Source organism: Lissotriton vulgaris, chromosome 7 (genome assembly GCF_964263255.1).
Source record: "Lissotriton vulgaris chromosome 7, aLisVul1.2, whole genome shotgun sequence".
Taxonomy (NCBI): Eukaryota; Metazoa; Chordata; class Amphibia; order Caudata; family Salamandridae; genus Lissotriton; species Lissotriton vulgaris.
Genome location: NC_141695.1, coordinates 1,517,831,604 through 1,517,858,390, shown reverse-complemented (window position 1 = coordinate 1,517,858,390; position 26,787 = coordinate 1,517,831,604). Strand labels below are relative to the sequence as shown.

The following is a 26,787-nucleotide window of genomic DNA, read 5'->3' as shown; positions in this document are numbered from 1 at the left end:
AGAAGTGGCGCTCCAGATATACTCCCTGAGCCTCGAATTCAACTTAAGGGCAGCTAATGGGAGGACATCCTCGGACAGGGGGGGTGCCCACACGTACAATAGACCAGGACATACCTCTAGGCTGGATTATTTCCTAATATATGTATGTTTATGGTCTTATGTAAGGGATATGCAGGTGGTCCCCTCGACTGAAAGTGACCACAATTTACTCTCCTTAAGTATGGACCAGTGGTGGCGCACCATACGGAAGGACAGCATTAACCTGGTAGCCGCACCCCCGGATGAGTCTGAAGTCTCCCCTTGTGGTAGACGAATAAAATGGGCGAAATTGGTCTTATCCGAGGCAAAGGTAAGGGAAATTCAATCCCATTTAAACCATGCGGTAACAACCCTCGGAACCTCTTTAGATGGGGTGGGTAGAGCGAGTGGGCTTTTTGTCTCCCTGGTAGAAGCCTTAACTAACGTGTTTACCTTAAACCCTAACAAGTCGGGCAACAAAGAATTTAAAAAACCAGCCGACGGTTGGTATACCCAAACATGTAGGTTCCTTAAGACAAAGTTAGTCGAGGCGGTTAAACACAAATCCCGAAGTGGGATACAGGAAGCGAGGAAGGCCTATAATAAGTCCCTTAAATCTGCTAGGAGGGAGTGGGAAGACAAATTCTGGGAAGGCCTGCTCCAGGCTAGTAAAATCAGGGATTCAAGGGCCTTTTGGAATCTCATAAGCAAACGGAATAAACCCGATGCATCTATGAGACCGTGCAACATCCCGCCACAAAACTGGGTAAATCACTTTGGGACCCTATACCTCCCTCCAGAAGGGGAACTGAACGTGGGGATGGACCTTACAAGAGCAATTGAACCTCATGCCTAGGACCTCTTCACTCCCCTAGAGATTGAGGGGGTTATAGGGTGGGTAGCACCTCGCAAGGCAGCGGTAAGCATGGGCGAATTTTGCGGATCTCGCGTTCGCGAATTTTGCGGATTTGCGGATTCGCAATCCGCAAAATCCGCGAATTCCCGCGAATTTGCGGATTTTTTTTTTTTTTTGTGTTCGCCCGTGTTTCTGCCAGTTCGCGAGGGTTTTTACAATTTCGCAATTTGCGAACTTACCTGTCGGGTCGCAAGTTTTGCGAACTTGTTGTTTCTACATGTCCAGCCTGTTTGGGACACTCTTCTTCATCACTGCCACTCTCTGTCACCACTGCCACTCTCTGACTACTCATGCCACCCTCTGGCCCACCCATGCCACCCTCTGTTTCATCACCACACCCTCTGGTTGTCCAGTGTACATTATTTTCGGCAAAGCAAAGCACACCTTCCCTGCCTCAAGTGACCTGAATTAATTTGGGGCTGATTAATGTGTCACAGAATATTTTTTTAGCTGGCACCTGCTTCCTTAGTGCGCCCTGATTAGTGATCTTTTGCACTTGCTAAGTGCTTTCATTGTTGCAAAATTAGTTACAACACCTGCCCTGCCCCAACTGACAATAATGAATTAGGGGCTAATTAATGTGTCACTGAAAGAATTTAAAGTTCCAGCCTGGCACCTGCTTGTCTGCTCCTTTAGCTGTAAATCAGGACCTTTGTGGCATACAGTTAAGGTCAGAGCAGGGTCACACAATAGTTGCAAGCAGGCAACCGAATTCTGGAGGGCCCCCTCAGGAAGCAATACAAAGAATCGTTACAAATCATGAGGTTGACCTTTTGCACCTGCTCATTGCTTTTGCTTTTGCTGAAATCGTTTTGCGGTTTTTTTCGCGCTATTCGCGGGGCGCGGCGTCGTGCGAAACCGACCGCGGAAGCCGCCAATTCGTGCGAATGAGCATTTTATTTTTTTGCGGCTTGTTGTTTCGCGAGTTTTTTTGCAGTATTCGCGAGCCGCTTGCAGCGCAACACGCGAATTTACCCCAAGGTCGAGTACGGGCGCGGCCATTTTGTTTGCGTGACGTATTTCCGTTTCCGCCCGCTATGTATAATCTCGCGCAGTAAGCGCATTGCGAGTAGAGGTTCGCACGAGATCGCGCGGGAAATCTAGAGGTTCGCACGAGATCGCGAGGAAAATCTCGCGCGAACTGACTTTCGCGCTCGGAAACGGGCGCCGGCCATCTTGTTTTTCATTCATTTCCTGTGTCTGGGCATGGTGTTTAATCCTCTTGATATCTTTCCCATCCTTTGCTTGTTTTCAGTTTTTTTTTTACGATTTTGCTTCTTATCTATCCCTCTCTTTTCCTAGCTGTATATTTTTGTCTTTTCTGCTATTTTTCTTTACTTTTAAACTACTTTTGTAAACTCTTTTCTTTTCTTCTTCCCTATCCTATTCTTTCTTAATTTTCTACTTCTTCCTACCTTACCTGCCCAGACCATGGTCAAGCCAGGCGCCGTGAAGCTGCCCAGGCACTTGAGGGCCGCAGCGGCGGCGGGGAGTAGTGCTGGACCCAGTGGCAGGACAGCAGGCGTGAGATCGAGGGGGGAGCAGGTGACGCGCCGGGAGATATTCAGCCCGGAGGAAGTGGGCGCGCTGGTCTACTTCGTCCAGCGCCGCCTGCCCAGGACCATCGCGGGAGGCGGCAGGATCGCGGCCGGCGGCTATAACATGCGGGAGCGCCGGAAGCGGTGGGAGAAGGTGTGCTGGGCCATATCCCACCTCTACGGGGTCCAGCGCACCTACAGCCAGGTCACCCATCGCTGGACGGACCTCCTGGACCGCGAGCGCGACCTGCTGGACCAGCTCGGCTTGGAGATCCCCGGGCTTGGTGAGTAGTAGTAGCCATTGGCATTTAATCACTCACTACTATGATGTTTTCTCCTGCTCTGTGTTGTTGTATTGCAAATATTTGTTTTTTACATGGAGCAAGCCAATAATGCCGCTGATGACGATTACATTGTAGTTAAATTATATTTCAAAATCTTCTGTGCATTTCAGGTGCACTGCTCTCCTTCTCAGTGGGGTTGCTACTATGCTTATTTGTTTTCTATTTCGTGGTCTCATTGGCCTGAGTAACTATTATGTATGAGTGTACTTAACAGAACTGCGTAATGCTAGACACTAGGGGGCAGATTACATTTACAAGCCCCTTGCGCCACGTTTACGTTGCCTTGCGTGACGCAACAGCGGCGTAAACGTGCCGCATCCCTGCAAGTCATTTACAGCATGACGCATCTAGGGAGATGCGTCACGTTATAAAGCCATGGGCCTGCACCACAATGGGTGCGTTCCTAGTACGCAGGGTGGGCGGTCCAGCGGCTGTGCGCCTCGCAAAATTGCCTGCGTGAAATCTACAAGATTTAACGCAGGCACTTCTGCGACGCTGCTACGTCAATTCAATTCCTTATGTCTGCTCGAAGCAGGCGAAAGGACTGACACAGCATGTAAAGTATTGGGTGGCCCTGAGCATTACTGGAGTTGCATTGCGTTGGCGACGTGACTCCAGCGATGCGCCGCTCTTACGTGACGAGATGCGTCACGCAAGTGCCTACCCTTGCGCCAGGGCGCGCCGCATTGTAAATGAGGCACATCTGCCGTGTCGCAAGGGTAGTTTTGCGTGACGCATTTGATCTGGCGCATCTCTGGAGATGCGCCAGAACGCGTAAGTAAGTATGCCCCTAAGGGGCAGAATTGCAATTACCGTCGCATCCCTGCAAAGTAGCAGGGATGCGCCATTAATTGTGCGGCCCGCTACCACCACCAAACATGGTGCGCCGTATTTGCAATGCGGCTCCCCATGGGCCCAAAACGTCACCGAAGCTTTACTGCTGGAGTTGCGTCGCAACGATGGCGCAGCTCCATCAATGCTCTGGGGTACCCTATCTCCCCAATGCTGGGTCAAGCCGTACGTCTGCTTCAAGCAGGTGCAGGGTTTGTGTGACGCATCATTGTCCTAAAGGTGACTGATTGATATTTTGTAGATTTCCCTCAGCCACTATTAGGATGTGTTCCAGCGCAGGAATGCCCTCCCTTGCGCCGGAACGCCCCCTGATGGCGCAGGGCTTTATAACGGGATGCATCTCCCAAATGCGTCACGTTGTTATAATATTATACGCCGCACCATGGCGCCCTTTTTTGTTTAGCTGCTGCGTCACAAAAGTCACGCAAGAACGGCGCAAAAGAGCCGCAAGGGCTTAAATCTGCCCCTTCCTTTGTAACCCTGACAATAAGAAAAATAGTGGCGGTGGATTGATAGTTTGACTATTTAAATGACTGGTAATGTAGCAGGCAACTGTTAGTGTTGTCACTGATCTGACTGAAATCACAATGGAGTTTGTCTGTCACTTTGCGTCTTGCCTGCGGACTGCTGCCTGCCAGTCCTAGGTGAACGTTTCAGTACTTTGTTTAGTGAGTTACGTGACTTTCGAAGTCACAGGTCCGCAAATAAATAAAAAGTAACCATAATCAATATAATTTCGCGGAAATATTTTGTTATTGTTCTTTTGAAATGTTTGATTTGGTTGACATTGACAAGCAACAATCATCCATGTTTTCTGTTCTTTCTTTCATGTTGTACGTCAGCTCCCCCCAGGGGCGAGAGGAGGACACAGGAGCAGCAGGCGGCGGATGCTGTTCATCAACAGGGCCAGGATCGGGCAGGCGAGGGCTCCTCTGCTGGCCCCAGTAAGTTTTCATTTTAGACTAGTACCTATTTTTCCTAGCGTTCCTCATTTGAATTTTTTCAAAATTGTCTTTGCTCTTCTTGTAGACTGTATCTAAATTCTTATCCTGCCTCTACTATGACTCCCTGTGGTATTACTAGATTATTCTTATTAGTCTGTCTGTGTAGCTAACTAAGATTGCACGGTTGGCGAAACTCCCATGATTCTAGTCAGCAATAGCTCTATCAACTTAGTGCAGTCCTCTGGGATTGTCCATAATGTCTTTTGAAGTGTTCTATCTGGACTCATGCTTGCAAAAATTGCAAAACCTTTCGTTCAGTCACTCTAGTCTGGAGGACCAAAAAACACAGATTGTATTTAAATTTAAAAGCTTTATTAAAAGTAAACACATTTATTAAAATGAAGTCATAATAAAACTAAACGTTTAACTGATAATGGAAAAGTGGTTAGTGCTGACGATTAATTGAAGACATTTCTTGTGGTCGAGCCGAGCTCTCACCTGGTTTCAACTTGATCTTGTTGTTAGAAGTCCATCTTCTGTCTGTGTGGAGAAAAATGGTGCGTGTTAAAAAATCAGCCTTCATCAGTTGTGCCAAAAAGTGCAGCAAGACAACCTTCCCTGGAAAAAGGGACATTTTTTTTAACTTTAACGTAGACAGTCACAAATTACATTGTTTTCACATGTCTTCATTCCTAGACCAAATACTAGTGACTAGTGAGTGCTTTATTCTAAGATTCTTAAATGTACTTTGTAGGTGGAACATCTGGTGGCGGGGCCAGTGTGGTGGTGGTGCTCGACACGGAGGCGGAGGGCAATTCATCATCAGGGGAGGAGGCGGCGGCGCCGGATGTGAGAGTTGAGACGGTGGTGGCGGCCAGAGGTAAGCTCTTATATATTCCTTACTTATTGAGATTGAAGACTAGCTGGGAAGGCAAGAATATGAGATGCATGGCTGGGTGAATGATGAAGCAATGATGGGTGGAAGGACAACAGCCTGGGTGGGTGACACAGAAACTGTATGTGTCCATATACCTGGATCATGCTACTATCTGACTCTTAGATAGCATATGTGTATCTAGAGCAGGGGTACTCATAGTACGGCCCGCGGGCCGGTGGTGGCCCGGCAAGCCTTCCTTGGCGGTGCGCAGACCTTGCAGACAATCACTGCTCCCCCGGCCCCCACAGAGCAGAGGCTTTTTTGTATTTCACCTGTTAGCGCCCCTGCATCTCCACTCTGACAATCACTGCTCCCCCGGCCCCCACAGAGCAGAGTGGAGATGCAAGGCCACAAAGAGGTGAAATAGAACAAAGCCTCTGCTCTGTGGGGCCGGGCAAGCAGTGATTGTCAGGGTGGAGAAGCAGGGGCGCTAAAACAAACAAAGCCTCAATAATATGTTAATGGTCTTTTAAAGACCTGTTAAGTACTTTGGTGTTGTTGTCTGTGTGTGCGCGTTGAGGAAGCGGTCTCAACCCGGGCTGAAGGCTGACACAGATAGACACACACACAGTGAGATGACAGAGGGAGAGGGAGGGCAGGAGGGAGAGAGAGATGGAGGGAGGGCAGGAGGGACAGCAGGAGGGAGAGAGATGTATGTAAATGCTGGGTCTGGTGGCTCAGTGGATGAGGGCATCTGCTGCAGGGACCTGTGTGCAACCTCATGGTCACAAGTTATCGTTTTGCTTTAGCCCCGCCCCCTCTGACTCCGCCCCCACCAGTGCGGCCCTCGGCCACAAACTACACTGTAAATGTAGCCCCTGAGAGAAAGTTTGTGAGTACCCATGATCTAGAGAGAGTAGATGGTCAGTGGATGAACTAAGTGTAACTTTGAAGAGCATGTAACACTGCACCCGCACGTCCGTTCCAGTGTAGGAAAGGCAAGGAAAAGAACTTTTAATTTTGTCCAAATACTACCATAAGTAGTAGCAGTAGTTTGTATTGCAAGCACTGCATAGATCCGGTTATTATGGTGGCCACTCCCTACCTCTCTTAATAAGTTTAGTAGTACTCAGTCATTCATGTGTGGATGTATCACTGCCTGTCACTCAATAAAAAGCAAAGCACCTAAAGTCATCCCATATATAAGCAAAAACATCCCATGTGAAGTGATAGATAATCAGATTATTTATCTTCTTCAATTTTCCATTTCTAGTACTCATTTCCACTGTAGGGTGAAAGTTAAATTAATTAAGCAGTAGCCCTTGAGTTGTAACAGAGTATTCTCAGTGCCACCCGTAATAGAAAAGTAAGAGATTCACCACCTGCATGTACTGGACGGGTACAGTAACGCAACGGCAACGCAAGTCTAGGTCACTCCTCATGGCGTGCGTCTCTTTTTCTCGGGTGCAAGTTTACCGCGCTGGCATTATGCCGGCTTGCAGAAAATAACGTACCAATTTTCCAAAACAAGAGACAAGAAGAAGAATAAGACTGGTGTACTTTCATAGTCGACTCCAATGGAAGTCCACAGTGCTCATAGAATTTGTTCCTTAAACTCCCACTAATGTTAGAGCAAGGATGAAGAAGTGTGAGGTTAGATAGATACTGGCCTCAATAGTTATGTAATGCGCTTGCAAGTTGCTAGTTGTACTGCAGCACACATTTCTGCTGAATGATTGAGTTAATCTTAAAGAGCATTGGTTACAGACTATGTCTTTCTTTCTTCATATAGGTTCTCCTTCCAAACGAACAAGGAGGAAGGAGCTGGCTAGAGCGGCCCGGCAACGGAGAATCGAGGCCACTGTTGCGGAATATCGGCGGCTGGTGGCCCTGGAGGACGTGGAAAGTGTGCGGTCGACAACAACGACAACGTCGTCCTCCGTGGCCTCACCGGCTGCCACCGTGACCCAGCACAGTGGTCCACCGAGACTGAGCCGGGCTGCCAAAGGCAAACGCCACCGCCGAGCAGCAAGGCCAACAGCTGCTTCTCACAGGCCTTGCACCTGCAAGGCAGTGAAGGCACGCCTGCGCCGCACTACCCTGATGGTGTCCCGCCTTCAGCAGGAGCTCGCCTTGCTCCGCGAGGAGCATGATGCCCTGGCCCAAAAAGTTAACAGCATCCACCCATAGTGTCCCTTGCCCCTTTTTTAGAGACTTTTGGGGGGTGGGAATTGGGAGTTGGGTTTTTGGGGACTTTTGAAGGACAATCGTTGGGGTTAGGGAGGGTCTTGCGGGAGATTATTTTGTTAGGGATATAAATATACTTTTTCAAACTTTATCTGAGCATACCTGTTTTTTACTGCTTGCCTGGTGGGTGGGGGTTTAACGTTGACTGTTTTCCTGAAAGTTTAGTTCCATTTTCTTCCTTTAAGTGTAAATGCCCAAATGTTTTCAACACTAAGTGCCTCTCACAGACTAAGTGAAGTGAATCCAAGAGTCCTAGGACTTTAGTAGTACTACCTTCAGGCTCTCGTCTCTCGTACTAATACTCCATTATACCCCCAAACCACCAAACGCTTATCTTACCTGTAATTTGTGTTTGAAAGTAGGGCTAGGCCCAGGGCTGGCTCCACGGGAAACACCGAATAACGTTGGCAATCTTGGTCGGATAAAATTTCCTCATAGCGGTGGTAGTAGTGGTGTGACACAGTGGCAGTTGCATGCCTATGAAAAAAAAGAAAATGAAATCTGGTTTGTCCTCCTGAGCAATTCAACGGTACAACTGAGAATATAGCAGGTGACAGAAGTACAGTAGAGCAGTGCCACATTGTAGCCTAACAAATGGTAAAGTATAACTACTAATTCGGTTGAAGTTCTTTCACATTAGCAATGGTTCTTTGTCAAGCAGAGTAAGAATATATCATCGACAACTGTGGAAAGAAAGAATGCGACAGTACAGGGCCTGTGTGGAATTATTGATAACTATATTCAACATAAGGTCTCTGTAGCCAGATACCCGAGAGCCTTGCTGGTCACTATAAATCCATTCACAACAACACTCAATGGGGTTGGTCTGGAAGGTGTCACGTTTACTCCCCGTGATCCAGTCGATGCAAATATGGTTCCACCTCCAAATGTCACCAACACCCAGAAGTGTAAACACAGGGTGTTCGAGGCATTAGGCGAGGGAGAAAAATAACAAACTAAAATAAAAAATGTGGGATGGGTAAAGGTAGGGTCAGCAGGGAAAGGATACCTGTAAGAGAAGACAAGACAGGCATCAGTGAAGTGATGTCCTAACATACAAGGGTACTCTCATATAGTCTCACTAAATAGTCTGCAAGTCTCCCGCCTACTCATGGGAAATGTAGTTTCATAGTACGGTAGGCGCTTAGGGGCTGCGTAACCTGACAGAAGGTATAGTAGATAGAAAAGGAGAAATTGCTTTTTTTCTAGGTGTCCCCTCACTCACCAGGGTTGCCCCTTGGTGACATGCTTCATCATTGGGGCCATCCCAGTCCTCTACGGCCTGGGGCGTGCTGCGACTTGCGAATTACGTAGGAGCACTTACAAATGACTATGTGTGGTGCAGATAGTGGAGTGGACTAAGTGATGTGTTAAGGGATCAATGTAGAAGCCGAGAGAGAGCAAAGAAATGCAGTCACAGTCAGAGAAAAAGGCAAGGGATACTGTATCTATGTGGTTGTAGTGGTCCTGTTGGAAGTGGTAAGTAAGTTGCCCGCAGAAAAAAAATCCTCCTATTAGCGGCACTCCTCCATTGCAGCCGACGCTTCGTCCACCGATGTTGGTCACCAGAAGACACCCTGTCCACTGCCTGCCTGATGCTGAATTGTGGCTCGCTACTGTGAAGCCTGACTCCATCCTTTTTTCCCCATTGCAGAGACTGAAACCCGGCCTGTAATTATTCAACGAAAAACAGGAAGTGATATAATATTACAACACCACTGATAAATAAATATAAGGTATGTAGGCTGTGGAGTGCAAAAAGTCACAATTTGTTTTTCCTAGTAGACAGACAGTACAATGTTTTTGAAAGTGCGTACTCTGAGTCACCTTTTGAAGGATAAGTAAGTATGGGCAAATTAATGTAGCGGATCTTGCCCCTCAAGCTAGGTGTACTGTAAACTGTGTTTTAGAACAAAAATAGATCTTCCTAGCAGTGCTCCCACCCAAAAAACGAGGCCTAGCAGAAAACTGGAGACAAAACTTACTTTGAAAGTAAAAGTAGGCCGAAGTACCCTAATTACCCATTACCCCCCGTGGATTGTATTCAAACCACTTGCAAGCAACCAAGCAAAAGTAGCCATAGCCAGCATCGCTCCAAGACTCGAAATCCCCCCCACTCAAACACATGCAATAGAAATACTGCTAACCCTAACGAACCCTAAGTTAAGAATAGTGGCAAAGGCTTTCTTTAACTATGCCAAATCCCCCCTTTCCCACCATGGATTTTCTTCAAATGACTTGCAACCAAAATTACACATTCTCACGAGTGCTCTAAGACCCCAGAACTCAGTTTGAAAAATCTAGAACACCCCGATACACATGCAATCCTGCTGCTAGGGCTAACCCTAACGAACCCTAAGTTACAAAAAGTGCCAAAACTAAAGGCTTTCCCGCCGGATTTTGTCCCAACCACTTCTACCCGGTATTAGACCTTCCCAGGAATGCCCCAAGACCCGGCAACCCACCCGCCAAGAAGCATAACACCCCCAAACAGGCCAAAAGCAAAATCTCATACTTGCAATATTTCTGGGCCTTCGGTCCAAACGCGCTGCGTAGCTAGGCCATAAGTCGGGGTTGGCACGACGGATTTCCTGAAAAGCAAATGCAATCAAGATTAGAGTGTCCCAGCAGTGCTCCCAGACCACGAAACTCACCCGCAAACAGACGGAACCCCCCCTAAGAGCACCTCAAAGGCAAGCAAGTCATCAAAAACACAAAAAAAATTCCGCCTGGGATTTGGTCCAAAACACTTTTATCCGGTATTAGAGCTTCCCAGCAATGGCCCCAGAGCCGTCAACCCAGGAGAAAACGAGTAGAAGACCCCCAAACAGCCAAAGAGCAAAAGTACAAAAATGGGGACTTAGTCACTTTTTCACAAATTTCCCAAATCACTCCGCGCGCGCTCTGCAGCTAGGCCCTAAGTCCCCTCAGCCACCATGGATTTGCTTCAAACCTCTTGCAAAGTAAAGTATATATAGCCAGCAGTGCTCCCACACCACGAAACTCACCCGCAAACACCAGCAAGCCCCCCAAACAGGCCCCCGAAAACGCTACATAGAGCAAAATGTCTGAAATAGCCCAAAAAAAATCGGCCTGGATTTTGTCCCAACCACTTCTACCCGGTATTAGACCTTCCCAGGAATGCCCCAAGACCCGGCAACCCACCCGCCAAGAAGCATAACACCCCCAAACAGGCCAAAAGCAAAATCTCATACTTGCAATATTTCTGGGCCTTCGGTCCAAACGCGCTGCGTAGCTAGGCCATAAGTCGGGGTTGGCACGACGGATTTCCTGAAAAGCAAATGCAATCAAGATTAGAGTGTCCCAGCAGTGCTCCCAGACCACGAAACTCACCCGCAAACACCAGCAAGCCCCCCAAACAGGCCCCCGAAAACGCTACATAGAGCAAAATGTCTGAAATAGCCCAAAAAAAATCGGCCTGGATTTTGTCCCAACCACTTCTACCCGGTATTAGACCTTCCCAGGAATGCCCCAAGACCCGGCAACCCACCCGCCAAGAAGCATAACACCCCCAAACAGGCCAAAAGCAAAATCTCATACTTGCAATATTTCTGGGCCTTCGGTCCAAACGCGCTGCGTAGCTAGGCCATAAGTCGGGGTTGGCACGACGGATTTCCTGAAAAGCAAATGCAATCAAGATTAGAGTGTCCCAGCAGTGCTCCCAGACCACGAAACTCACCCGCAAACACCAGGAAGCCCCCCAAACAGGCCCCCGAAAACGCTACATAGAGCAAAATGTCTGAAATAGCCCAAAAAAAAATCGGCCTGGATTTTGTCCCAACCACTTCTACCCGGTATTAGACCTTCCCAGGAATGCCCCAAGACCCGGCAACCCACCCGCCAAGAAGCATAACACCCCCAAACAGGCCAAAAGCAAAATCTCATACTTGCAATATTTCTGGGCCTTCGGTCCAAACGCGCTGCGTAGCTAGGCCATAAGTCGGGGTTGGCACGACGGATTTCCTGAAAAGCAAATGCAATCAAGATTAGAGTGTCCCAGCAGTGCTCCCAGACCACGAAACTCACCCGCAAACAGACGGAACCCCCCCTAAGAGCACCTCAAAGGCAAGCAAGTCATCAAAAACACAAAAAAAATTCCGCCTGGGATTTGGTCCAAAACACTTTTATCCGGTATTAGAGCTTCCCAGCAATGGCCCCAGAGCCGTCAACCCAGGAGAAAACGAGTAGAAGACCCCCAAACAGCCAAAGAGCAAAAGTACAAAAATGGGGACTTAGTCACTTTTTCACAAATTTCCCAAATCACTCCGCGCGCGCTCTGCAGCTAGGCCCTAAGTCCCCTCAGCCACCATGGATTTGCTTCAAACCTCTTGCAAAGTAAAGTATATATAGCCAGCAGTGCTCCCACACCACGAAACTCACCCGCAAACACCAGGAAGCCCCCCAAACAGGCCCCCGAAAACGCTACATAGAGCAAAATGTCAGAAATAGCCCAAAAAAAAATCGGCCTGGATTTTGTCCCAACCACTTCTACCCGGTATTAGACCTTCCCAGGAATGCCCCAAGACCCGGCAACCCACCCGCCAAGAAGCATAACACCCCCAAACAGGCCAAAAGCAAAATCTCATACTTGCAATATTTCTGGGCCTTCGGTCCAAACGCGCTGCGTAGCTAGGCCATAAGTCGGGGTTGGCACGACGGATTTCCTGAAAAGCAAATGCAATCAAGATTAGAGTGTCCCAGCAGTGCTCCCAGACCACGAAACTCACCCGCAAACACCAGCAAGCCCCCCAAACAGGCCCCCGAAAACGCTACATAGAGCAAAATGTCTGAAATAGCCCAAAAAAAATCGGCCTGGATTTTGTCCCAACCACTTCTACCCGGTATTAGACCTTCCCAGGAATGCCCCAAGACCCGGCAACCCACCCGCCAAGAAGCATAACACCCCCAAACAGGCCAAAAGCAAAATCTCATACTTGCAATATTTCTGGGCCTTCGGTCCAAACACGCTGCGTAGCTAGGCCATAAGTCGGGGTTGGCACGACGGATTTCCTGAAAAGCAAATGCAATCAAGATTAGAGTGTCCCAGCAATGCTCTCAGACCATGAAACTCACTCACAAACAGACGGAACCCCCCCTAAGAGCACCTCAAAGGCAAGCAAGTCATCAAAAACACAAAAAAATTTCCGCCTCGGATTTGGCACAAACCACTTTTAGTGCTTCCCAGCAATGGCCCCAGACCCGTCAACTCACCTGCAAAGAGGTAGAACAACACCCCCACAAGTGCTGAGTCTTTCTTCATTGGGCGTAAACCAGCCCTCTGCTTTGATGGAAATAGGAGTCTGGAGGAGGAGGATAGAGGAGCATGTTCTTCTGAACTTGTGAACCTGAGGAATGCAGACTGCGGCACCTTCAAATAAATTAGCAAACAAGTGAAGACAGTTCTGCTGATGGGCTTGTCTTTGTGATAATCTGATTAAAGTTTGAATTATATTAACTGTGCACAACAAAGAAAGACAGACACACAGGAATAAAAGTGAATAAGGATGAAAAAGAAAGTTATTGATTCGTTGTCTCATTTTCAGGGCTCGAAGTCGGAATCACGGTCCAGGAATAAGAATAAGGCTTCGTCATCATACTCTGCGAATTCAGCCCGGGTGAGGTCAGTGCCACCTGACAGAGTAGAAATTCCCTCATCTATGGTGCTGGCCACCTCCTCTTCATCCGGCACGCTCTCTCGTACTCTTATATCTGGTGGTATGAGGTGCTGATTCATCTTGATCATTGTTAACCTCTCCACATTTTTGGGCGAGAGGCGGCTCCGTTTGGGAGTTACAATCCCACCAGCCGCACTGAAAACCCGTTCAGAAGACACACTTGCGAGTGGGCAAGACAAGTAGTTTAAAGCCAGGTTGGTGAGCTGTGGCCACAATTCTTTTTTCCCATGCCAATACGCCAATGGGTCAGAATTAACATAGACCTCTGTGGAGTCATTCAGATAGTCCTTCACCATCGACTCAAGGTCCTCCTCCAAGGTTCCTCCACTTTGCGTAGCTCTTGCTGTGCCTCTGGCCTTTTGAGAACCAAACCCACGCAGAGCTAGCCAATCCTCTTCAGCCTCCAATGTTTCTGCTGTCTTTCGTGCAGATGATGCGGTTGCCGGTGTCTTTAACGGCTGAGAGGTCACTTGTGCCACAGCCACAGGTGCAGAAGTGGATTGTTTTGACTGGGGATGGCCTGCTGATGTACTGCCATTTCCTTCAATTTCCAGCCGTTCTGTTTCAAACTTCTTGGCTGACAAGGCTAGCCAACGTTTGTACTTTGTAACATCTTCATCAGCAAAAGAAAAGAATGCTCTGCCTGCCAGCGCCTTTTTGTAGCGTGGATCCAGAATAGTAGCACAAATGTAATGCTGTTCTGAGTGGATCTTTTGAAGACGTTCATCACCTTGTAGGAGCTCTAATAATTGCTCAGCCAGAAGCAAAGAAGAGTCTTTCTTTTTGTCATCTTTTCGAAACACAGAACACACCTCCTTCAGTTGGTCCTCCAGCATGTACAACAATGGGATAGCTTTTCCCAAATTAGAGTCCTCCTTGCTGACTGCACGCGTGAAGACCTCAAAAGGACGAAGCATGCGTGTTAGGCTTTCAACTATGTTCCATTGCGGCCCACCCATCCTCAGCTCCTCTATACCCTCTTTCAAGAAATATTGATCGAGTTGCGTATACTGCTCATACAGACGCTCAAGCATGTAGAAGGTTGAGTTCCAACGTGTTACCACCTCCTGGATGAGTGCTTTCACTGGCATTTGACATTGATATAGCATGCTCCTCAGCTGCTTGCGGGCCTTAAAAGAATGCCTGAAATGCTTGCAAATTTTTCGGCAGTTCTCCAATACACTGGACGCTGCACTGAGTTTATTACCCAAGAATTTTTGGACAACCAGGTTTATACAGTGCGCCAAACACGGCACTCTGAAATAGTAACCGTCCCTCATGGCCTTAACTATATTGGAGCCATTGTCCGTGGAAACATAACCAACCTTGCGTTTTAGTGGGGACAGACAGTTAAGGACCTTTGTGTTAAAGACATCCAAAATGTTTTCTGCTGTGTGACGTTTCTCCAAACCAAACATGGCTAGTGTTGCATGTTTCCGAGCACCTTTAAAAACAATGTTAGTGTCAACACCTGAGTTTAGCTTTGCTTTAGCCCCTGAAAAAGAGACCCAGTGTGCAGTGATGCACATGTAATCAGCGCCTGCGCCACTGCTCCACATGTCTGTTGTCAGATGTATAGTGTGAACAGCACTCTTCTGCAAAGCTGCCCCAATCGCCTTCAGAACATCTTCATGTAGTGCTGGAACCGCAACTCGGGCAAAATAGAACCGGCTAGGAACCTTCCATTTAGGGCAGAGCGCTGTCACTAATTCTAGAAAACCAACCCCTTCGACAAAAGAAAAAGGGAGAAGGTCCAGAGCTAGCATTTTAGCCAGCTTAGTGTTATACAGACGGGTCATTGGGTGGTTGCGTTCATATTGCGCTTCTGTAAACAACATCTTTTTAATGTTGCCCTGGACCAATGATTTACGGGATGATGATCTCTTCGACCCAGTTACGCTCGCTGATGAACTTTTCCGCATTGATGTCTCACTCTCTCCCACACTCTTAGTGTGGCTCCCATGGGGTGTGCTGCTGACATGGGAACTGGGTGTAAGTGAAGTGTTTGGATCGTCTTCTTCTACCTCCTCGTCATCAGCAGATGACAAATCAACGTTTTCATTACGTGCAATTCCGGCTTTCTTGACCGCCTCTAGGTGCGGAAACCATTGGACAGGGTGCCTTCTCTCAAGATGACCTCTCTGGCCTCCGGTACCATAGTTAGAACCAAGCTTACCACGACTATATCGAAGCTTACAAAGGCTACAAATGGCTACGTTTTCCTTTTTTGGGCAAACACTAAAGAAGTCCCAAACTGGAGACTTGAAATGTCTTCGGGGGCCGCCGCCGGAGGAGGCGTCGATACTGGTGGTGGTGGTCCTGCTGCTAATGACAGATGAAGTGGAGGATGTGGATTGCCGAACTTCAGTACGTTTTGCACTTTCACCACCACGAATTGAGGTCGAGGACGAGGTGGGTACCTTCTTGCGAGGAAGAAATATGGAAGCGGTAGGTTTTGGTGTACTACTTAACTCCAAATCTAATGATTCCATTTCCATTGCCTCCTCGCCGACATCATCATCACGCTCAGCAGCTTCTCGGGATAGGGTCAAAATGTCTCTTTGCTGCATGCCCGGTGGGGCTGCAGTGACCTTTGTGATGACTGGCTCGTCGTCATCGTGAGAGGCTTCATCACCAGCAGTATCTGTCACTTCTTGTTGAGCCTCATCACACTCCATAGGTTTGAGTTTTTGGACGACCTTCCTTTTACGCTTAGGTACCGGTGGCAGATCATGGTGTGCCTCTGCCTCACTGTCAGACCGCAGTTGTCGTGGTTCCCAAGACAGATCACTTGCACCAGAACGAGGTGGGCTTGAAGAAGATGTAGACACCCCCCTTGATCTTTTCCTTGCTAGGGATGTGGAAGACAATGAATGATCATCAGGAGGAGTGGCTTCCAATGATACCTCAGCTTCATTGTCGATTTCCAAATGTGCCCCTACTTCGGGAGGAACAACTATTGTGGGCACTTGTGAACGTCCATGCACCTTTGCTTGCGCATCTCCTTTTGCTGCCTCTCCTTCCACATGTACTTGGGCGTGTACTTGCACATGGTGTTGTTGTTGCGGCTGTGGTTGTTCAACACTTGTCAGATGAGTTACAACAACCTGTGTTGATTCAGGGACATTGCTGCTACTTTCTTGCGATGAGCCAACATCACTGGTCGATGGTGATTGGAGAAGTACACTGACTGCCTCTGAAGCACTCAAGGGCTTTGACTTAAGTTGGCGTGGTGGTGGAGGCACTGAACCCAATGGAGCAGGGGTGCTGCTCTCAGGTTGGTCCCCAGCAGATCCTGCTGCTGCAGGCGTACTTTTTTTTTTGCTCCCAAAAAAAGTGGCGGGTGACACACCAGCCTCCTTGGTAACTTGCTTCTTCTGCTCCTTACCAGCAACTTTCTTGCTAGAGGAGCTACGGAGAACTTTCTTTGGGGCCATCTTCTTCAGAGCAGGTCAGACAGCAGGCCGCAGTTGCACGAATTGTAGAGTTGTCTGAGGCCAGACGTGACGTCGCGTGACGTTATGCTGCACACACACACCGCTGCAGGACTTCTTCCTGGCACTGGTGGTTCTCTTGAGTCTTGTGCACCTAAAAAAAATGGAAGACAGAGGAACATCAGTTCAGTTATAGAGCACAAAAAAATCGAAAAACACTGCAAAATCAGCACAATCCCAATCCATCCATGCCCTCCATAATGTTTAAATTCAAGACAACCCACAGAAAGACTAGGCCCATGCAAGACTCACTACCCCTGGGCATAAATAAAGGTTGAAAAGTAGGCAAAATGGTTGGAGGCCTAACAACAAAGCCTGCATTCAAAATGGCCACTTGCCTGCCAAGCACATGGCCAGTGCCTGTAGCTGCACTCAAAATGGCCACCAGCCACATGGCATGTCCCTCCCCATGAACACCCCCAAAAATCGAAAAACACTGCAAAATCAGCACAATCCTATTCCATCCATGGCCTCCATGATGTTTAAATTCAAGACAGCCCACAGAAAGACTAGGCCCATGCTAGACTCAAATACCCCTGGTGAAAAGGCCCCAACAACAGGTCAAAAATCGAAAAACACAAAATTGTACAAAAAAAAAAAATCGAAAAACACAGAAAAATCAGCACAATCCCAATTCATCTATGGCCTCCATGATGTTTAAATTCAAGACAACCCACAGAAATACTAGGCCCATGCAAGACTCACTACCCCTGGCATAAATAAAGGTTGAAAAGTAGGCAAAATGGTTGGAGGCCTAACAACAAAGCCTGCATTCAAAATGGCCACTTGCCTGCCAGCACATGGCCAGTGCCTGTAGCTGCACTCAAAATGGCCACCAGCCACATGGCATGTCCCTCCCCATGAACACCCCCAAAAATCGAAAAACACTGCAAAATCAGCACAATCCCATTCCATCCATGATGTTTAAATTCAAGACAGCCCACAGAAAGACTAGGCCCCATGCACCACTCACTACCCCTGGTCAAGGCCCCAACAACAGGTCAAAAATCGAAAAACACAAAATTTTACAAAAAAAAAAATCGAAAAACACAGAAAAATCAGCACAATCCCAATTCATCTATGGCCTCCATGATGTTTAAATTCAAGACAACCCACAGAAATACTAGGCCCATGCAAGACTCACTACCCCTGGCATAAATAAAGGTTGAAAAGTAGGCAAAATGGTTGGAGGCCTAACAACAAAGCCTGCATTCAAAATGGCCACTTGCCTGCCAGCACATGGCCAGTGCCTGTAGCTGCACTCAAAATGGCCACCAGCCACATGGCATGTCCCTCCCCATGAACACCCCCAAAAATCGAAAAACACTGCAAAATCAGCACAATCCCATTCCATCCATGATGTTTAAATTCAAGACAGCCCACAGAAAGACTAGGCCCCATGCACCACTCACTACCCCTGGTCAAGGCCCCAACAACAGGTCAAAAATCGAAAAACACAAAATTTTACAAAAAAAAAAATCGAAAAACACAGAAAAATCAGCACAATCCCAATTCATCTATGGCCTCCATGATGTTTAAATTCAAGACAACCCACAGAAATACTAGGCCCATGCAAGACTCACTACCCCTGGCATAAATAAAGGTTGAAAAGTAGGCAAAATGGTTGGAGGCCTAACAACAAAGCCTGCATTCAAAATGGCCACTTGCCTGCCAGCACATGGCCAGTGCCTGTAGCTGCACTCAAAATGGCCACCAGCCACATGGCATGTCCCTCCCCATGAACACCCCCAAAAATCGAAAAACACTGCAAAATCAGCACAATCCCATTCCATCCATGATGTTTAAATTCAAGACAGCCCACAGAAAGACTAGGCCCCATGCACCACTCACTACCCCTGGTCAAGGCCCCAACAACAGGTCAAAAATCGAAAAACACAAAATTTTACAAAAAAAAAAAATCGAAAAACACAGAAAAATCAGCACAATCCCAATTCATCTATGGCCTCCATGATGTTTAAATTCAAGACAACCCACAGAAATACTAGGCCCATGCAAGACTCACTACCCCTGGCATAAATAAAGGTTGAAAAGTAGGCAAAATGGTTGGAGGCCTAACAACAAAGCCTGCATTCAAAATGGCCACTTGCCTGCCAGCACATGGCCAGTGCCTGTAGCTGCACTCAAAATGGCCACCAGCCACATGGCATGTCCCTCCCCATGAACACCCCCAAAAATCGAAAAACACTGCAAAATCAGCACAATCCCATTCCATCCATGATGTTTAAATTCAAGACAGCCCACAGAAAGACTAGGCCCCATGCACCACTCACTACCCCTGGTCAAGGCCCCAACAACAGGTCCAAAATCGAAAAACACAAAATTGTACAAAAAAAAAAAATCGAAAAACACAGAAAAATCAGCACAATCCCAATTCATCTATGGCCTCCATGATGTTTAAATTCAAGACAACCCACAGAAATACTAGGCCCATGCAAGACTCACTACCCCTGGCATAAATAAAGGTTGAAAAGTAGGCAAAATGGTTGGAGGCCTAACAACAAAGCCTGCATTCAAAATGGCCACTTGCCTGCCAGCACATGGCAAGTGCCTGTAGCTGCACTCAAAATGGCCACCAGCCACATGGCATGTCCCTCCCCATGAACACCCCCAAAAATCGAAAAACACTGCAAAATCAGCACAATCCCATTCCATCCATGGCCTCCATGATGTTTAAATTCAAGACAGCCCACAGAAAGACTAGGCCCATGCTAGACTCAAATACCCCTGGTCAAGGCCCCAACAACAGGTCAAAAATCGAAAAACACAAAATTTTACAAAAAAAAAAAATCGAAAAACACAGAAAAATCAGCACAATCCCAATTCATCTATGGCCTCCATGATGTTTAAGTTCAAGACAACCCACAGAAAGAATCAGTCCACCCACCACTGAGTACCCCTGGGAAAAGGCCCCAAAACAGCCCAAAAATCGAAAATCCCAAAATTTTAGTTGCAGCAACTGTAATGCCCCAAACAAACTTACTTGTAAAATTTCTAATCCAACAGTGATCCAAAGAAAGTCAAAAAGGCCTCAAATCCAAAGATCCAGCAGCATCCACAAAAGGTAATCCTTCCAGGTCCACATCCGAATGAAAAGTGACCAGGAGATGGACAAAGCACTGGGAGGAGCCTGCTGAACAGGAACAGGAAGTTGAAGACTATGGGGCACTTCCTTCCTCCCACCCCCCTGCCCCCCTCCCCAAAATGGACTCCTCGCTAAAAAAGTGCAGGCAAATGTCAAACTAAGGAGTTATTCACATAAAAATCATCATTTCTAGAAGGTTTATGCTGCTTGCTGGTGGATTTCTTGTGCAGAATTGCAAATTTATATTTTCGCGCGCCGCATCTCAAATCTCGCAATTGCGAAGTACCGCGAGACGTGATCTCGCCGTACTCGCGTTGACAAACTCTCGCTGGCAAGCCGCGATGACGTAATCGCGCTCGCCAATTCCCGCGGGATCACACAGCAAGATCCAAAATGGCGCAGCACTCGCAAACTATCGAAAAAAACAACTCGGCAAACGATGATAAACGCCGCGCGCCGCAAAAATTGTATCACCAACGCCGCGCGCCGCCAAAAAAATCCGCTGCGTGCGAATTTGCGGATTTTGCGGGAAATCCGCAAATCTCGCGGATTGCGGATTTCCCGAAAATCCGCAAAATCCGCGAGCGGAACGGATTTTCCGCCCATGCTTAGGCAGCGGGCCCAGGCGGCCTTCCGGGGGACCTCATGAGGGCATACACAGCGGAATGGGGAAGGGTCATAGCAGCACTCCTAAACGATATTATGATGGGAGGGGCAGTGCCAGAATCCTGGAAAGGGGCGGTGGTGGTCCCGATTTACAAAAAAGGGTGTAGGGATTCACCGGGGAACTATCGCCCCATAAGTCTGATAGCCTCCACCCAAAAGATAGCTGGTAAAGCTATCCTTGGAAGGATTCTCCATTGGGTGGAGGAGAATAAAATCCTATCAGACTTTCAGGCAGGTTTTTGGGCTGGTGTGGGGACAATAGAGCAGGTGTTTAGGCTGGCACTACTGGGATGGAAGGTGGTGGAACTAGGCAAGGGTAGTCTTTACTTGGCCTTTATAGACCTGAAGACTGCCTTTGACCTAGTCCCCCGGGAAGAGCTTTGGAGGGTGCTTTATGAGTTGGGACTACCCCCTTACATCTTGTCCCTTCTCATTAAACTTCATGCCCATACCTTTGCACAGGTCCGTTGGGGTAAAAACGGAGAGCTCACTGAGAAGATACCAGTGTCCAGAGGCGTAAGACAGGGCTGAATCTTGGCCCCCACCCTGTTTTCACTATATGTGAACAGGGTGGTAAAACATCTTCAACAAGAACCAGCCGACGCCCCCTGTCTCGGAGGAGTCCGTATCCCCACCCTGCTTTTTGCGGACGACACGCTCCTGATCTCGAAGACCCCACAAGGCCTGCAGAAATTGCTAACGCGATTCCAGGAGTTCTGTGCTGCAAAAGGCTTAATAATAAATGTGGACAAAACAAAATACCTAGTCCTAAACCCACCTAAGAAACTGGGCCGCCCACCTACACTTAACTCGATACCCTTAGAGAAAGTAGCCGAATTCGATTACCTCGGTATTCGGATTACGGATAGGATGTCTTGGGCAAATCATATTGACAAAATGGTCCTCAACCACAGGAGAGTAGGAGGAGCTCTCATGAGGGAGTTCAGGGCCTCACCAAGGAGATCACTTACCCCAGTAATCGATATCTACAAGGCCAAAGTAGTGACATCAGCCTTGTATGGGGCAGAACTGTGGGGCCACTGCCGATTGGACGCCCTAGCGACAGCGGAGAGCAAGCTACTGAAATCCATTATCTCCATTCCACTGAGCACACCATCTGTACCAGTGTGGTTGGACACGGGCTGTAAAAACATCAAAGATCAGGCCCAGCTTCGCCCGCTCCTGCTATGGTCACGAATCTGGAGGGGTGAAGAACTAAAATCCCATGCTGATGCCCTGGGGGAAATAATGAGCCTGGGGGGTTGGGCTAAGATAAGATGGTTAAGAGAAACTAAAAAGCTTTTGGAGAAGATCGGCCTAGGAGACTGTTGGTCATCACGCTCAGCCCCTCCAAAAGAAGTTGTCAAGGCGCTCTACTGGAAATGGACTGCGGAGCGCCTAATTACAAACTCTAACCACTGCAAATCCACTGTTGCCTTCTTACAAATAAAAGACATTGTGGCCTTCGAACCCTACCTGGACTTGATCACTCTCCCCTTTGACCGTGCCCTTTATTTTAAATTTAGAGTTGGATCCCTCCCGCTAGGTGCTGTGGTATCGAACTGGACATCAGCGGCCCGTACTTCTCCCAACTGTACATGTTGCCCGAGTAGGGTTGAGTCCATCGCGCATGTCCTATTTGAATGCCCGGATTATGCAAGGCCTAGGAGTTGTTGGCTGAAACCTCTTTGTCGAAATATGGGCACACGTAGCCACCTAGTAGCCTTGCGTATCCTAACCACGGACACTTCCCCCCCTATTGTGTGTGGAACAGCAACATTTTTAAAACAGTTTTGGCTTATTCGTTGTAAGAGATTGTCAGTAGCTGTTTAATTCCCTTTTAGCTAATTTATTAATGGGCATTTCATGTCCTTTTATCTTTTTTAATGAGTTTTATACTGGCTTCTTGTAGCAATGTTTTTTGTACACTGTAATGATTGTATTCTAAATGTGCTTATAAGATATCTTGCATATCGAATAAAAGCTTATGACTGACTGACTGACTAAGATTCAAAATGGTCCATTGATAGAGAGGCTTTTGACAACCTTAACCCTTCCCAAATTATTCGCAATAGTGAACTTTAGTGCCCATAAAGCAAATACTGATGATGTGGGGAGGGGAAACGCCTTTGCAGATCAGATAGCAAAAGAGACAGCCAGGTCAAAAATTACGAAAATGTCTGTGGCAGGACTGGGTGGATGGGTACCAGATGTTACTATGTTTAAAAATATGTTGGAAAGTGTTAGAGAAATACAGAGCGAGGCAACAGTTGAGGAGTTGGCAGTGTGGCAGGAGAGCACAGAGCGTTTAGATGATAAAGGGTGCTGGATTGACAAGTCAGAGAAACAGAGATATTGTTAACCAATGCATCTGTATTTCCTGTAGTTACAATGGCACACGGTCAACTCATATTAGTGCGAGGGGAATTTGTAGGTTACTGGATCCAGTGTGGCAAAATGACAATATCCCAAAGGTTGCTGTCCAGTTAGTGAAACAGTGTATTATTTATTTGAAGTACAATCCTGGGAAAGGTACCCCTGCACCTTCTGGTAATTTGGCGCCACCTTCACTCCCTTTCGAGGTACTCCTGGTGAATTACATACAACAAGCCGCTGAAGGCCAATTGGGGTCCTGGATAAAAGCACGGCATCATCTGCGCAAAGCAGCACCGGCATGTCTAAGCCGTCCGCCTGTGGTTTATCCAATTTAACTAATTTAAGAACTGCGTCAACCTCGTTAATAAAAAGTTTAAATAGCAAAGGGGCAAGGACGCAGCCCTGTCGAATGCCACATCTAACATTAAATTTAGGGGTACATTCTCCCCTATGTCCATACCGTACAGATGTTAGCAATCTTTCGTAGAGCCTAGCCAGAAAAAAGATTTAAGACTCTGGGGCCCCAAGTCCTAAAAGGGTTGGCCATAGGATAGAATGGTCCACTAAATCGAAAGCGCTGCTAAGGTCAGCGAAGCATAGGTGAAGAGACCCTTGCTTAGCACAAGTGTATTTTCCAATTAATAAATCTAAATTAATGCACTGTTCAAGGGTTCCTCACCCTTTCCTAAAACCATATTGTAACTTGGCTAAAATCCCATTATCCTCTGTCCATTCTTCCAATCTAACCAGTAAGATCCTACTCATAATTTTGATGGAGGAATCTAATAGGGAAATTGGACGATAATTTTTTGCATCCGATTTAACCCCTTTTTAAAAATTGGGATGATAATTGATTCGCCCCACATAGGGGGGACTCCTTCCATTAAAGCAGCATTAAAAAACAATATTCAATAAAGGTCCACATAAAGCAGGTACTGCTTTATAGACATCAATTGGGACCCCGTCCGGGGCCTTTCCTCCCTTGCTGCTTTTAATACCTTGCTCCACCTCTTTAGGGTTATATTTAGCGGTACAAAAGGCCAGGTACTGGAGTTATTAAGGCTATTACTAGTAATTTTACCTGGCTATTAACATTAGATGACAGTTCAGGCACCGCTTCATCCTTTAAAAAGGGAGAATTGACTGTAGCCCAAAATATTTGGCAATCTGAGGTATCCGCGGCCTGAGTACGTTTATTCCAGGCCTCCCGTTGCAACTCTCTCTTCCTCAGCTTAAGTATGACTTTATAGTCTAGTCTTAATTTCTTTACAAGCATCGGATCCCTAGGCCTGCAGGCCAGTGCTTGTTTTAACTGAGTAAGTGAGTGGGTGCAGGCATGGTTGAACCAACCCTTATTCAGGGATAAATTCCTTATTAGAGGCCATGGTCAAAATTGAATCAATGATATTATTCATTTTACAGAAACTCATTCAAATCAATGCTCGCTGTTAACATCCAAATTTTCGTTAATCTCTACATAACAATCAGTAACAATGTTTTTCAACACTCTGTCCGGGTTCACCCCTTTCCATTTAACTCTTATACCATTGGGTCTACACGGTGCGATATTACCCGCAGTTGCTGGTATGTTTACAGACATATTTTACCAAATAAAGAGACGTACCTCATGCACACACTGAGTGAAATTATAGACGTTGGTCAATGTATAAATTCTGAAAGGTTACAACAAAAAATTATTTTTTGCAGAGGAACAGCATTAGAGCACAAAAGAAATCAATTAGATGGTGAAAACAAGTAAAATATGATGACAAAGGAGAGTCTTGGTGTCCTTGTTTAATTATCAAAGCTTAACATACATAGAAAAGACCTAGACTTATTAGGCACATGAAAACCTATCCTTTTATTGTGGGCATACCAATTTTCGCATTAATATTGCGAGAGTTCACTCCCCTCTCATTAGTTTGTTGGGGTAGTAAGTATAACCCTGGATGGTGCCCTATTTTGCAATCCCCAGTTCCACGGAAAACACTTCAGTTGTGGGACAACAGACACCTACACATTTAGTGTCAACCAGTGATACATCAATGACACAGAAAAAATGTGAGAGAAAGCGAGAAAACACCTCACGGGCGAACCACCAACGGGAACCTGGCAGGTACTCACCAGGATTGCCCTCTTGTCATCATCGGTGTTTTCAAGCTCAGAAAGGAGTGAAGTGAAGTGTCACAAACACACAAAGGAGTTGTGTGAAAGAATATGCAGTGTGAAAAGGAAAAAAGGAGATCAAAAAGTGATCTACGAAGAGTCAGACAACATATACATACAAATCTCACAACAACACAGATATGTAACTTTATTCTCTTTCTTGAGTTGGGTGAGAGACTCTAAAAATAGTAAGTGAGGTCACTAACTATCCAACCACCACTACTATACTTGCCGACATGTTTCATTGCCACAGAAAACTTTTGGCAATTTCTTCAGGGCATCACATGAATTAAAGCCACTGCATATAGACAATTTTAGTCCGCACAACCTCTCACAGCCATTGCCACTCGTACTGGCCGGAGGATATACATCTCATAGAGCTGTAACTACAGCATTCATAAAAAGGACTTTCCCCAGCAGTTTACGCATTGATTGAAAGCCTCTGGCGTGTACTCAGCCCGAACACGGAGACCCGGGAGAAACGAGCTCACCAAGACGTTCGTATAAAAACCTTTTTTCTCAAGAGTATAGAGCGACCTCTTTTGCTTGTCTACAGACCACTAAACTTAACGGGTACGGAGATTACCGGCTCAACTGTGCATATACTCGATCTCCCGGGGGATTTTAAAGCGCATTTCACTTTGAAGTCTTTTAATACCATCGAATATTTGAACAAGTACTGGTCTTGGGCCCTTCCGGGTTGGAATTATCACCGGAAGAGCGACCGTTTGGCTTAAGTACAGCCACCTAGAGCCCTGAAGAATCGCGAGATGTGATGAAACACGTGTTGGCTGGTTGTTGTCAAGCTTTGATAATTAAACAAGGACACCAAGACTCTCCTTTGTCATCATATTTTACTTGTTTTCACCATCTAATTGATTTCTTTTGTGCTCTAATGTTGTTCCTCTGCAAAAAATAATTTTTTGTTGTAACCTTTCAGAATTTATACATTGACCAACGTCTATAATTTCACTCAGTGTGTGCATGAGGTACGTCTCTTCATTAGCTTCAGGACTTGTTCAGCTTGCTGACATCTTCCTTGAGTGGTTACATGGTTTTCCACTCACCTAGTTGCACCACATATTACCGTGAATAGTGCTTCCATACTGGCAGAGCGCCCACATAGATTGACATCTAAAAACCATTCTTACTGTTTACATATTTTACCAAATAACTACTCTCATTATAATACAATTGTGATCACTAAGTAGGGATTCTTCTATCCTAGGGGTGGTACACATGAGAATAATATTGACCGATACCATAACATGATCAATAGTTGTGTTAGCATTTCTGCCTGTAAAGGCGGGGACCAATTTTCCCAATCCATCTCTTGCACAAAGCATAATATCCAGATCATAATTTGCCATAAAGGTATTGAGAGTTTCACCATATAAATTGTGGGGGAAATGAATACCATCGTCTCCTGAATCGTTTCTTACCCCACAGACCCTTGTATTAGACAGAGGACAAACAGGTGTATTAAAATCGCCCACCCAAATTATATCAAACATAACGTCCTCATCTGAGCCTTACTTGCCAATGGCATT

At 46.7% G+C, this 26,787-nt stretch overlaps 2 protein-coding genes across 3 annotated transcripts in view; one reads left to right on the top strand and one right to left on the bottom strand.

The window, feature by feature from the left end:
- LOC147705914 (uncharacterized) overlaps positions 1–26,787 on the bottom strand; it is a 582,839-nt gene that overhangs the window by 372,344 nt on the left and 183,708 nt on the right. The gene's annotated exons all lie outside the window — the stretch shown is intronic.
- On the top strand, positions 1,389–7,827 carry LOC147705915 (uncharacterized). 2 transcript variants are annotated; one of them, XR_015297334.1, is made up of 3 exons: positions 4,514–4,612; positions 5,367–5,492; positions 7,282–7,827. XR_015297334.1 is itself a non-coding variant. In XM_086928995.1 (2 exons), exons 1-2 carry the CDS (start codon positions 5,354–5,356, stop codon positions 7,677–7,679), a joined length of 537 nt encoding a protein of 178 aa, XP_086785121.1. In that variant the 5' UTR covers positions 1,389–5,353; the 3' UTR covers positions 7,680–7,827. The 2 variants fall into 2 exon arrangements, 1 of the variants encoding a protein (XP_086785121.1); XM_086928995.1 differs by having other exon boundaries at positions 1,389–5,492.

Excerpts from the sequence above, each read along its gene's own strand:
- LOC147705915 (XM_086928995.1), top strand. The coding sequence starts at position 5,354 with ATGTACTTTGTAGGTGGAACATCTGGTGGCGGGGCCAGTGTGGTGGTG. Across the intron at positions 5,493-7,281 it reads GACGGTGGTGGCGGCCAGAG|GTTCTCCTTCCAAACGAACA; the intron begins GTAAGCTCTTAT and ends TTCTTCATATAG.